Below are 14743 nucleotides of genomic sequence, written 5' to 3' on the forward strand. Positions count from 1 at the left end.
ATGAGCGCAGATTGTGAATTACTACTTGACATCTCTTCTCTGGTGACGGGCGAGGTGAAACATAAGATATCAAGGGAAGGTTTGATGTCATAATTGAAGAGGATACTGTTGGGACCTGAGACATGTTAACATATTTATGGTCCCACCAGACAAAAAAATTCCTTTAGTTGGCCTTCGTGAAACAGTAATTTCTTCAGTCTAGTTACTACTGTCCCAAACCAATGGTCATCCTTGGCATTGTAAAAGTATAAGAAGCTATTTCCTATGCTGATTATCACATATGGCATTCTTTCAGTTCTTAACTAGTCAGCCCCCTCTTTTTTGGGACCACCTTGACATGGTGAGGGGACTCTCGAACCTCAGGAATTTTTCCCTAAGTTCGATCCCAATGGTCCCATATATTACGTATATAACTTTCTTTTGATTAATATTTGTGGATTTTTCCACTTTTGTCAAAATTTACATACAAAGAAATCAGAAAACATATTATGGCTTGAAATGTAATGAAATCCAAAGCCAAATAGTGAGAACTGTGGTAGATCCATCATCTACCCGACAATGTTTGGACCTGTTTTTTCAGGCGGAACTCTTCTGTGGAGCTGGACCACGGATTCTGGGGGGGCTGGTCCTAGGATTAACTCTCAGCATTCTGTCCGGTTTGCCCATAATGTGATTAGAATGGGGATAATTGTGTTATTGTAATACTCTTAGTCCTAGCAAGAGGGTTCTGCTTACACTTGGGCCATACTAATCATGTTATGCCACCTCCTTTTGGAGTAGGTTAGGGATGCGGACATTAGGAAGTCAATTCTCACTTGTGCCATTGGCGGAAGATTTCATGTCATAAAAAGCTAGTGATATCTTTTCAAGATTTTTTATTTATTGATTTATTTATAAATTTTTTTTAATATATGCGAATGAATAGAGAAAGTAAAAGTTTAAGTACCCCTGGACCCCATGATGGAAAAACTCAGGCACAGTTGACAACTTTTGGCAGTTTACTCCCGATTCTCCTTTATACCACTTCAAATAATGAAATTAATAATCAGGAACACACTGTTCCAAACACAATTTCAAATGCAAATCACCCATTAGGGTGTGTGGAAAATCTGAAAGGAGAAAACAAAAACCAAATGGTGGACACTAGTATGATAACTATGGAGCCCTATATAATATAAAACAATTATGAATTACTAAAGACAAGTAATAACCCCACCAATTCAAATAGACAAGCAGCAAACATTAAGTAAGGACCCAAAAAAATGTAATGTAAAAATAACTGTTACAAGCCATGATACACTGAATTGTGTACAGGGTTCAGTCATTCTGCCCAATAATGAACATGAAGAGCTTTCTTCGAAGCAAATACTACTAGACTTCTTAAAATTGAGATATAACAACATCCATGATCTGGAAATATACACTGTTCCAAGTAGGAGGGACATAAATACAGATCAGCATTGCCAAAATAAAATTTACAGGCCAAGGTCTCCCTTTTAAAATAAAAATTCTTGGGTAAAATAGAGAAGTGCGTCCATTTGTTCTGAAACCCCTAATTTTTACACAGTACTCAAGGTATGGACACATATAAAAAATGCCGTAATAAGGCAATATGTGCAGTCTGTACATCAAGTAAACACCAACAATTGAAAATGTAATTACCCTAAATGTTGTATTACTGTGGACTACCCCACCACGCTAAATCTAAAGAATGTTCCTTTTTCAAATATAACAAGGAACTACAATTATTAATAAATAGAACTGGAATAACAGTCAAAGAAGCTAGACTTGAGCTAAAATTAAGAGGAGTCAATAATCCATCTAAAAATCACTCTTACTCAACTGTAACAAAAAATCAAAATACCTATCACATCAATCAACTAGATAATATGGACATACACAGTAATTTTCATATCAGTGATAATACAAAAACCCAAAACAAGCATGACACCATACCCAATAGTACTTCTACTAACGTTGCAGATTTAAGTATCCATGAAAACGATTATTTAATGGAAGAGGAGTCCAACAATAATAATAATAATAATAATAATAGTCAAAATGACATAAAGAAAAGAATACTGGAACTATAATAGTCAAAATGAACACAAAGAAAAGAATACTGGAACTAACACCACCTAAAGGGAAAAAAGCAAATCTATTCAAAGAAATCCCAACTACACCAGGAGAACATTTCAAAAAAGACATTATTTTATCCTCATCACAAGTTGAAATACACCCGCATCCTGGACAGTAAGGAAACAAATAACCACTCCTTGAAAATCCCAACAGACAACGGGAATAATAGTGTTCCCGACACTAATACTAATGAAAATCAGAACATCAAACCAAACCAAAATATAACAACCATTACAATCCAACCATCCACAAGACCCAGATGTTACACTGGTGGCAATATACTGAGTGGCCCCCCAAACCAGAATTCCTTATCACAAAAAAAGGGAACCAATAGAATTATAAAACCAGAAAATTCCAAAGCTAGAAGATCAAATGCTTCAAACCAAGAAGCTAAACCAATGGCTAACATCTCCAAACATGCTTTATCTTGTGGTTGTAATGAGTGCTTCATAAGTACTTACAACCAACTACCCATCAAAACAGAGGACGCAGTACATAATTGTATAGAAAATTTTACTAAATTACAAAGATGCCCAATATCACACCAATATGAGAAGGAATTATGTTCTGAATCCTTAATAAAACACAGAAAGGAAATTATAAAATCAAAGATAGACTCATTAATATTTAATTATGAAAACAAACAACTACTGAATCTAATAATCAGCATACAAGCGCTTCAGTGGCGTGGTTGGTATGGTGTTTGCGTCCCACCTCAGTGGGCGCGTTTTCGATTCTCGGCCTTTCCATTGAAGAGTGAGAGATGTGTATATCTGGTGGTAGAAGTTCACTCTCGACGGGATTCGGAAGTCACGTAAAGCCGTTGGTCCCGTTGCTGAATAACCACTGGTTCCATGCAACGTAAAAGCACCATACAAACAAACAATAATCAGCATACAAATATATCAATAAAAAAAGTAACAAATCAATTCAAATGCATACAAACTTCGAGGCAAAGTGAAATCAGTAGTCAACTTACAGAATGTAACACCAATTCCCCCAATGATGGAATATAAAATTATTCAGTGGAACATAAAGGGACTTCTAATAAGAATCTATAAAGAATTGGATGAGAACACAATCCTATGTGCATATGTCTACAGCATATAGGAAGTAACCCTACAATTATCCAACACTATAAAATTGTTATTCACCAACTGACGGTGGAAAATTAGGCACAGCTATATAGGTTCATAATAGCAAAACATATGAATCTTTCAACATACCATATCTGGACGAGTGGATTTCGCACTCGCCTATTAATCCGGTGGTCTGAAGTTCGATTCTCGGCTTGGCCAACGTGGAACCAGAGGAATTTATTTCTGGTGATAGAAATTAATTTCTCGATGTAATGTGGTTCGGATCCCACAATAAACTGTAGGTCCTGTAGCTAAGTAACCAATTGGTTCCCAGTTACATAAAAATATCTAATCCTTTGGGCCAACCCTTGGAGAGCTGTTAATCAGCTCAAGTGGTCTGGTAAAACTATTTTTAATTTATATAACCAACCAAATTTCAATGCAAATTTCAGTGATTTTTTTGAACTTATTAACAATATTGTATTAGCAATAGTATACACGAACCCCTACTTATAGTAGTAGATTTTAATGCACATAATCCTTTACAGGATACTAATAACCCCACTGACATATCTGGAACCAACATAGAAAAATCTATAATGAAACTCAACCTGTGTTGTCTCAATGAAAGTGAAGTTCCAAAATATTTTTCAAATACACACCTAACCTTTTCCTCAATTGACATTTCATTATGTTCAAATGATGTAGCCGAGAAATTTGAATGGAATGTCCTAGACTATTCATACACAAATGACCATTTCCCAATCATTCTGAGCTACTTAAGTAATATCAAAATATTGCCACCTACAAGATATAATATCCAAAAAGCTAATTGGGATAAATACTATTTCTTATACACTCGAAACATACTACCACCATTCCTGCATAACAAAGATCACAATACTACATGTGAATCCTTCTTAAACTTCACAATAAATGCTGCAGATAAAAGCATTCCAAAAACCAAATCACATTCCACAAAATCCCCTGTCCCATGGTGGAATCCAACCTTAACAACCTTAAGCAAAATAAAACATATATTGGGTCGCAATCTTAACAGACTCAAAACTTTCCTTAAATCACTCAACAAAATGTCATATAATATAAACATATTAAACAAATTAGTTATAACAAATATAACAATTAACCACATTAAACCACTATATAACAAATATACAGCCAAATTTAGAAAAACAGTAATAGCTGAAAAAATCGCATCATGGAAAGAATATGTCTAGAACATATCTTAAACGCATCCACAAGGGATATCTGGCAAAAGATAGGGAAAATCAATGGAAAACATATAAGGCCTCCTAGAAGTGTAATGCATCTAAATAGAAAAATATACCATGATACTTATGAAATATCAAATATAATTGGAAAACATTTTGAAAACATCATTGCCTACTCTAGCCTGAATATACATTTTCAAAATATCAGAAAACAAAAAGAAAATATAATACTCAATTTTGAAACTCTTGAAGATCTGGAATATAATTATATTTTCAACATTGAACTAGATAATGCCATCAACTCATGTCATCCCTCCACACCAGGATATGATAAAATATCATTTGAAATGATAGAAAAATTAGCTCCTATAGCTAAATCATATTTATTAAAATTTTATTATAGTATCTGGCTTAAATATGTCTCTCCTGATAAATGGAAACGTACCATAATAATTCCAGTAAATAAACCAGGAAAAGATACAAGTAATCCATTGAATTTTAGACCAATATCCCTAACAAGCTGCCTATGCAAAATCTTGGAAAAAAACGGTTAATGCCAGATTAACATATGTAATAACCAAAGAATCCATTTTAACACCAACACAATCAGGTTCAATAGTTGGTAGATCAACCCTAGATCCCTTAACACATTCAGAGGACAATATCAAAAAAGACTTTGAAAAAAAAAAAAAAATAACAGTAGCTATATTTTTTTATATAGAAAAAGTTTGCATGCGATACAACATGGAAACATAACATCATGCAAAAACTCCACTCCAAGGGATTAAGAGCCACTTACCAATATTAAGAACTTTTTAACAAACAGAACTTTTCAAGTAAGAGGTGAAAATTCCTACTCAGTAACCTATAAACTGGAAGAAGGAATCCCTCAAGGTATTGTCTTGAGCTGTACATTATTTGCTTTAGCAATTAATGACACTACTATAAATTTACCAAGTGGTGTAAAAAAAACATTTTATATGTTGATGACTTTGCTATTTACTATACGAGTAGCAATTTGAGACATGCTCAGAGAGTTCTCAATGCTGCCATTTCAAATATATGTACGTAGTTGGACAAATTCAGTTGGATTTAAATTTTCAACTGATAAAACAAGAGCAATCATCTTCTACAAAGACAAATGATGGCTGAAGAATCAAACAATCAAACTTCACCTTTATAGCACTGAAATAAAATTTTGTACACAAATAAAATATCTAGGAGTGATATTTGATCAACATTTGAATTGGAAAGAGCACATCAAATACATTAAAGCCAAGGGCATCAAAGCCCTTGCCATATTGGAAAAGTTATCACACACTAATTGGGGAGCAAATCGAGACATTTTATTAACAATATATAAGCAACAGTCTTATCCATAATAGATTACTGCTATCCAATATATTCATCTGCCTCAGAATCAACATTAAAAACTCTCGATACATTGCACCATGAAGGCATGCGATTGTGCACAGGAGCATTCCAATTATCCCCAACAAGCTCACTTCTGGTAGAGGCAGGTGTGTTGCCCTTGAAACATCACCATAATTTGATGACAATACGAAGAGGTCTTTCACTACAAGCAGGATCATCTCCTGCAGCTGACTGCTTTCAAAATTATAATCCAGAAACTGAAGTACTAGCTCTCCCAAAAAGAGCTAAATACCTAATGAACTTACATAAGTCCAATTTTTCAGCCACCAATAGAATTGTCACCACCATCGATGTTAAAACAAATAAAAATAGGTACCTCCCTATCTTACCTACTTAAAAGACAAATGACTAGTACAGAAATGTACCGCCAACATGCTTTGGAGCACATTAGAAGAAAAGGAGACAAATTCATGGTATGTACAGACGGCTCCAAAAATAAATTTGAGTAGGAGCATTTGCATATTAAAAAAATATGTTAATCAAAAGAAGCCTACCTTTAATATCAGTATTTACTGCTGAAGTCATAGCCATACAAATAGCTCCTGATATATCTGAGAAAAGAGCAAATGTCAACTATTTTCAGTGACACGTAGTGCTATAGATGCAATAAGTCAGTATAAACCAGTAAACCAAATATAGTACAAGAAATACAAATAAAAATTCATCAACTCCTCCAATCAGGATTATCAATAGAAATATGTTGGATTCCAGGACACGTAGGAATAAAAGGAAATGAAAATGCAGACTCTGCTGCCAAATTAGCCTGCACTATCCCTCCAACAGTTATACATGCCCCAGTGTCAGACTGAATAACTTCTGTCAAACCATTGATATACCAAGATTGGAAAAGAGAATGGTCCTTAGTGCCAACCACAAATAAGCCTAAAAGTATAAAAAACTGAAGTGTATGCATGGAGGATATCTTCACAAAAAGAAAGATCAAAAGAGGTAATCCTAACAAGGCTCCATATAGGACACACAAGATTCTTGCATAGTCACTTGATGTCAACACCACGTGCTGACCCAATGAAGTGTAATAGATTTCAAACACCCATGACAGTGCAACATTTACTTGTTGAATGCCCAAATTGGACCCAACAAAGGTAAATTTATCTACGGAATTCAAAAATGAAAAGTATTCATGGTGAAAGCAAAGATTTTTTCAATTAACATCATAAATTTTTCAAATAAAACTATTTTCTTAAAGTAAATTTGTTTTTCTTCTCAGGATTAATCTCTGAGAACCAGCCCGAGAAGAGTACTTAAGACTCAAAGGTCTGGAAAAACTAAGCCCTAATAATAATAATAACTAGTTTGCATTTTCATATGTGCTACTTGCATTATCATTATATTACAAAGAAGACCTTTGTCTTTCTAATATAATGATGATGCAAGAGGCAAAAATATTTTTTCTCAATGGGTTTTTAAAATATTATTTAAACAATACAAAATTATTTAACTTTCAAGGGCTACCTCCCCCTTAGTCAGGAGAAATGTAAAAGTTAAGATTATTCTTTAGATTTTCTTTGTAAATAAGCTATCATTTTAAGTCTCATAAAGTCTCCATTTTTTAAACATTTAAAGTACTAACATTAGGTTTACTTCTGGGTCACATTTAGGATCACTAGGTAAATGGTGCTGGTCATCCATAGAAACAGTATCCATATTTTTACTGTCCACATCTACTCCCAGAAGGCTGGTTTCCAGGAAGACATAATTTGTGTTGCTCTTGTGCAATCATTGAAAGATTACACCAGCCACTGTGGGTATAGAGGTAATTAATATCCCATCTGAAAGTGAGATGGTAAAGGTTGATACTTTTCTGTTGCTCTTAGCTTTTCTATGTACAGAGAAAGAACCATGTTTGTTATGAATCTTACCTACTGTTAAAGATAGCTTATATCTCCGTGCCGATAGGTGAGTCGGCGTTCAAATAAAAGATCACATTACTACCCAGATGATTGTCAAGTACACTTGTTCCCCACCTTTGTGTGTTTTGAATGTTTTAGCTCTTGTCAGAATTCTCCTTACTGCCATTGTGTATAGACACTTGTTGGCATTCATTTTATGATTGTTTGGTGCCATCATGGTAATGTACATGTTTTTCTTAGGATGCCTTCCAATGCCTTCACGGCTAAGGACGTCAGGTTCTGTAGCAGTGATTATGTACTGTGTTAGCAGGATGTTAATTTTTTATGAGATACACACTGCGCCGGTTGTTGTGCCGTAAAGTGCGATCTTGAGAATAGATGTGAGGAAATAGGGATTTTTGAAGGACTTTTTGCATAAATTTGTTAGTATAGGAAGATAGGAAGAAAAGAGAAGCAGATAGATTGCAAAAGCAACAAGTTATGTAAGGTCACCAACCTTTCATTTCTCCCTTACTTCAGGTTCTTCGTCTGTATTTACAGTCAATCCCCACTATTCGCGGACTCCAGATTTGCAGACTCACGTATTTGTGGATTTCTCTGTGTACCTTATATAACCATTATGTGCAGGAAATTGGTGTATTTGCAGTATTTTTCTATGAGAAATATCCACAAATTACTGAATTTTCATATAAATTTCATGATTAAATGCACCTTTTGTAATAAAACTTAAAAAAAACCAGGTGTAAGCCCACTGTATTCTCATTCAGTCTAGGCTATTCTTTTGCTAATCCTTAGTTAGTACTGAGACTTTCTCTTTAGCTCTGCCTTCTGCTCCCCTCTCTGTTCAGGAAAAGCTTATTGAGAAGTTAGAATTTGTTAGGGAACCGTTCCAGGTCCCCATACATACAGTGTATGATAATTTTCACGTTCTATAAAAGATAAAGTTTTGGTGCCCTCGACCATCTGTAGCCTGAGCTTAGAACAGTTGGAAGAGTCTGCTGCCAGGGAACTGGGTCAGTAAGAACTGTGTACATTTGTCTTTGTTATACATAGTATTGTAAAGGGCCGTAAGTAATAAATGAAGTTAAAAACAGAGAAGGTAATTATTGTTTTAGGAGCACCCCAGCCATTTGACAGTGGGTAATAGTAAAAATATTCAAAATTAGTTTACATATTTTAAATTTTGATCATAGAATATACAGTAATTTAAAAGTGAAACTAAATTGGTAGTTGCCACGCACATTCAGTAACTATTTAAATAGTATCAAATACGTAGTATGTAATGGGATTAGATTATGCCCTAATAGTGTGATTTTTTGGCTCATTTTCTCTTTTATTGTTTTACAGGATCCAGATGTTGTGTGGAATGCTGTAAAAGATGCCATTCGTAATGCATTTTATAGTAAGGAGTCATCTCTGATACAAGCAACTTCCCATTATCCGTCTCCATCAAATTTCTTTGAAATGATGCGCTTTGATTTTGTCATAGATGATCAGCTGAAAGTTCATCTGATGGAAGCTAATATGTCACCCAATTTATCTTCATCTCATTTTAAAGAAAATAGATTGTTGTATGAGCAGGTGGTTTTTAACCTACTCACTTTAGTAGGAATTGGTCGCATTGTTCATTCTAGTAATTTGCTGCCTCAATCTAAAGATGAAGCAGAAATGCAAGCAGCTTCTAAAGATTTAGTTGTGTTTGCTGATCACTGTGTCACAAGCTGTGTAGATATTAAAGCTTGTAACAAAGTTGAATGTCAGTTGTGCCTTCCATGCCTCTCGAAAGACCAGTTGTCCATCTTAACCCATGCATACATGGAACACAAGTACCGGGGGGAATGTAGACGAGTTGTGCCCCAGCCTGTCAATCCAGACCATGCCTATGAGCCAGCAAATATGAGCGGTCTAACTCCAGAAAACACATTGCTGACTGAGTGGTTTCGAGGGAAGTGCCTCATGGATAAAACTTTCTGTTCATAAAAGTAAGCTGTTTAAGTTTATCATTGATGGACTTGTTTAGATATTACTAAAAGCACATTTCATTATTATTATATAGGTATTCAGATGAATAAGTATTTTTTTACAAATAATTTTGATCAAGAAAAAAAATCATAAAAAATATAATATACAAGTTATATGTTTTGTACATTGGGTGAAGTACTCTTGACCTATTACCCTTCCCTCTTTGTGGTGAAATGTTGATTCATTTTACTTGATAATAAATTTGATACAATAAATGTTGATGCATTTTACTCAGCAATAAATTTGATACACAAATGCCCCAGTTTTTCTTCTCTTCTACGGTTTTAACGGCCTTATCTAACTTTGAAACTCATGTCATTGTGATTTTCCTCCCTAAGCCAGCTCATGGCTTATTGTGTTGCATTTTTAATGATTTAATGAAAATTGGATTCTTCCAGTGACTGGAGCACTCTGATAAACCATAAAATGGATACACATAGTTTTGGGAATACATACTGAATGCACATCTGTTTTACGTACTTATTAAGTGAAGCTGAAGAAAGTATTGTTTGTTATCATACATCAGCAACTTGCCATGAATAAGAAATCTCCAGGATATCTTACTATATTAAAGCCCCTATTATTAAATTGTATTTGGTCCTGATATTGTGTTGTATTGAAAATTTTGGTTAAAAAAAAGCACTTATACCTACTAATAAGGTTACATATTTGGATTATGATTTTTTTATTTTCCCTTAAAATATTTGCTTCTTGAGAATAATGAGGCAAAATTAATTTTGAAATGATAAATTCACTTTATCTCCAAGATTAATGCACTCAGGAGACATCAGAATACATAAACAGTTTGTCATGCTTGTCCTGTTTGGCATACTGTTATCTTACAAGCTTAAGTATTGGCCATGTTGTATGTCAGTTTCTGTTGATACCATCTTGAGCATTATCCCAGCAACTTTGGGCCAGTATGTTGTGAATTTAAAAATATATGCATTTTGTTATTTTATCAAGTGTATAAAGGGTTGTAAACCCTTACATAGTGCAAATGTACTGGAGGCTTCCAAGTTTTAAGAAATGAAGCTAGATATTGTGAAGCAATGAAGTAGAAGATACCAATTGCATTTTTGGGGCAGTCAGACTTATTTAATCAATGGTGCTTATTGTTCTCAAGGTGAAAGATACAGTACTGTTATTGCTTCTATCAGAACTTGCTCTTTCTGTTTACCAAGAGGATCATAAAGCTTTGTGACCCAGTCAAAGAGATGGAGAAGGTCCAATTCATCTGAGTGCTGGACAGGAACCAGGGGAAGTCAAAGCTTACCCACCCAGAAAGAAGATAACATCAAAGGCCATATCTCTGTTTCCCCATCTCAAGGGTCAAGCTTTAAGACCAGACTACAAGGGTTGACTGATATTAGGACTTTGAGCAATAGGAGAAGCTGCTAAGATGTTAATGGAAATCCTGAGGAAACAGATTTGTGATGGTTGTTACAGCATCAAGCAAGCCTTGAACGGGGATGGAATGGGTCTTTTCTTGAAGAATATGTATTAAAATTGTGTTGTCCTGGGAATGGAATCCTGTACCAGGGTTCAAGCTTGGTAAAGATTTTTATCACTTAAAAATTCTTTCCAGTGGTTAAGATATGAAGCTAATACAATAGGCTTTTTACTTCACTATTCAGAGATTCTTTGTCATTGGATGGATTCACTATGAAGCCAGCTTTGAACAGTCTTTGAAATCCTGTTTGATGGCATGAATTTTCACAGCCATTAACTAATCTGGGCGTTTGGCTATCTTTTGCAAGCCCAGGAATGTCATGTTAGATTAAATAACATTCCAAATGGGTCTCCTTCCCTCAGCAAGATTGCTTTGAATTGTTCCAAGGTTATGGATGCTTAATATGAAAACAATGAAATACTTTTTCTTCCCAGTACCACCTCTCTTATCAAGTCTGGATTAGGGATCATCACAACATTTAATACTGTCAGTGGCACACCGTGGAGATCCTAGTCCAGTTTCTTGATGCTATTTCTTAGAACAGTGAATGATTATTTGAGAAACTTTAATGTCAATAGTGAAATTGGTTGGTATCTTGGATGAAGTCCAGCCCTCTACATTGAACAACATCCAGAAGGTACAGCCTGGTTGCATCATGAACACCATGGGGATCCTTTCTGTTTTGAGCATGTAAAGACATTGTGAGGCTGTCATGTGGATCTGGGTTTGACAAGGTGAATGAAGCAGAAGCTTCCTGGGAAGGAGTTTAATGACACTCAAGGAGAGCCTGTAAGCAATATAGTGTGATGTTGCCTTGGAAGAGGAGGCAGGAGCCTGCAACGTGTTAAACTAAAGGGTTTAAGGATGCCATTAATTTCATGAGGCATATCAAATTGAAACACAAAGTTGTGCTACAATATTTTTTATCCAGTCCTAAAAGTATTCAGTGATATATTTTAGGGTAACAAATCTGCTCAGCAGATGACTATTATTGTTCTCCAAACCTCTTTAGTATTGCCTTCTCTGACAAGCGTTCTCTCTTTCCTTGGCATTTGACATCTACAATCTCATCGTCCATATGCTCTACCCTCCTCCTCTTCAATTTTAAGGTGGCAATATGGTTCCTGAACTTTTCCCCTCAGCTTAAAGTCAGTCAGTTCCAACCTGCATTGAACAATCTTGAACTGATTGGTCTCCTGTTTGATAACAAATGTGTGATGTCTCTTATTCTAATGAGGGGATATTGATGACAATGCTCAGACTGAATGCAAAATATGGTGAGTACCAGATGTTTTTAATTTACTATAAAATTATCCCAATTGCTAATGTACGTTTTGTTTGATGTCATGGAGGAAATACAGTGGGGCCCCCATATTTGTGTTCTTCAGATTCACAGATTCACACATTGGCGGATTTCTCTCTGGACCATGTCTACTCATTATTTGCAGGAAATTCACCTATTTGTGGTATTTTTCCTTGAGAAATATCCACAAATTCCTGTTTTATTGTTTTTTTTATCAGTTTCATCATAAAATGCACTTTTTGTGATAAAACTTAAAAAACCAGGTATAAACAATTTTAGTGGGTTTTTCTTGAGTTTTAACTAAGAAAATAGGGTGTTTTTAGCATTTTTATGGGGGTTCCAAGTAGGGTTTCCTTCCCGGGATCCTGGAATCCCAGGATTTTGGAGCAAAATGTGCCTTATATTTCTCGGGATTTGAGTTGATATCCTGGAATTTTTACTGATATTATATATTTCCGATACACAGCTATTACAAGGCGCAGTGCAAAAAGGAGTATGATTGCAAACATATAGGAAAGGAATTTAATGTGTTTGAGGTAACAGGAGAGAGAACACAAAACTTAGAAAAAATATTCCAGGCCCTCAAAAATGTACCACCAACTTCAGTTGAAGCTGAACGGGCTTTTTTAGCTGCTGGACTCTTTATTACAAAACTAAGAACCAGGTTAACTGATCGCAATATTGATTGTTTGTGTTTTTTGAAGTGCTACTTTATCAATAACTCATAGATAATGTTATTTAACTTGAAAAAATTTCTAAAAAATTTCTAGTTTATTTTATGCAACTCCAAAAAATTTTAGTGTAATCTATGTAACTTAAAAAAATTCTAGTTTATTTTATGTAACCCAAACTAATTCTTGTCTATTTTATGTAGCTCAAAAAGTTCTAGTTTATTTTATGTAGCTCTCAAAAAAATTCTAGTTTATTTTATTTTTCCAAAAGTTAAAAGCTTCTGAAATCAGCATTAATGTAGTAAGTTTTAATGGAGCAAGGATTATTATCCTATTACAGTAGCTTCTAATTCTAAATTACACTGATTTAATTTAAATATAATGCTTACCATAATATCAATGAAAACTAATAGAACTTAATTCTCTGATTAATTAAATGAGATTAAATAAAATTGTGCTTGATCAACCACATGTAACATTTGACAGCCTAGTTTACTGCTGTTACACTATTTTTACACTTACATACTTTGAAAGTATGATACACTGTAGCTCTTTGAGATATTAAAGCATTAATAGAGCTTAGTATAAAACCTTTTAATAACACCTGATGCGGGAATTCCTGGAATCCCGGGAAATAAATAGCCTGATTTTTCCCGATATCCCGGAATACAGAAAAGTTCCGGAAACAAGAAACACTAGTTCCAAGTATTTGCAGATTCTACCTATTCGCGCGGGTTCTGGTACACATCACCCGCAACGGGCGGGACCACTGTGGAAGGTAATCAATAATTTTTAAGAGCAAAGGCCAATGGGATGGCAACCTAATAATCTTCTGTAGCACAGTCTTCAAGAAAACGAGAGAAAGGAGCCCGTAACCACAGACAAAATGGTAGACTTGTACCTTAAAGGAATAAAAAAATAACAGTCATGAAAAATGGCAGGAATATGCAGTAATTCCAAGGGTTTGGAAGCAGATAGCAAGGATAAGTCATTAAACCGTGTAATCTGAGGATTCTGTACTTCCGAAGTACAATGTACTGTATAGTAAAACAAAAATAATTTCCGATAAAAAATGCAAAAGAACAAATCATTGATAGATTTTGGGGGGGACAGTATATAGCATAAAAACGCTGTATCTGAACTTGAAATGATTCAGTCAGCTAGGCTTAACTTAAAATATGCACTGCAGATACCACCTTTATACGTACTTGATGTGAGGATCAAAATAAAAAAAATCTGAAATTATATGATTTTCATAGGTTTATCTAATTAAGTAAAAAGCATTATGTAAATTATAAACTATACATAATACTTTTCACTTAATTTATAACAGCTATTAAGGGCATTAGAAACAAATCTTTTCATGGAAAGTACACATTTTTGTTCTTCTCGGAAGGTGGTGGGAAAACACTACATGAAACTATCATGCTTTCTCACATCATTGATAAGTATAACACTTGTATATTAACTAAATATGCATTCAAGGGTTTTCAGTACAATTATCATCACTCGGGAAATGTCTGTCCTTTAAAAAACAAG

General features: G+C 34.6%; 1 protein-coding gene and 1 long non-coding RNA gene across 4 annotated transcripts in view; one reads left to right on the forward strand and one right to left on the reverse strand.

The window, feature by feature from the left end:
- The window catches only part of LOC135224562 (probable tubulin polyglutamylase ttll-15), a 233454-nt gene extending 223421 nt beyond the window's left edge, over positions 1–10033 (forward strand). For all 3 annotated transcript variants that reach the window (XM_064263671.1, XM_064263670.1, XM_064263672.1), the window contains exon 5: positions 9103–10033. In XM_064263671.1, the coding sequence (XP_064119741.1) occupies positions 9103–9735 (633 nt within the window). In that variant the 3' untranslated portion in view covers positions 9736–10033. The remainder of the gene's footprint in view (positions 1–9102) is intronic.
- The window catches only part of LOC135224565 (uncharacterized), a 19218-nt gene continuing 7309 nt past the window's right edge, over positions 2835–14743 (reverse strand). Inside the window, exons 2-3 of the long non-coding RNA XR_010316767.1 lie at positions 3366–3461; positions 2835–2985 (exon numbers count right to left, since the gene is read on the reverse strand). This is a non-coding gene — a long non-coding RNA (uncharacterized LOC135224565). The remainder of the gene's footprint in view (positions 2986–3365; positions 3462–14743) is intronic.

The sequence above is a fragment of the Macrobrachium nipponense genome, chromosome 12 (genome assembly GCF_015104395.2).
Source record: "Macrobrachium nipponense isolate FS-2020 chromosome 12, ASM1510439v2, whole genome shotgun sequence".
NCBI lineage: Eukaryota > Metazoa > Arthropoda > Malacostraca > Decapoda > Palaemonidae > Macrobrachium > Macrobrachium nipponense.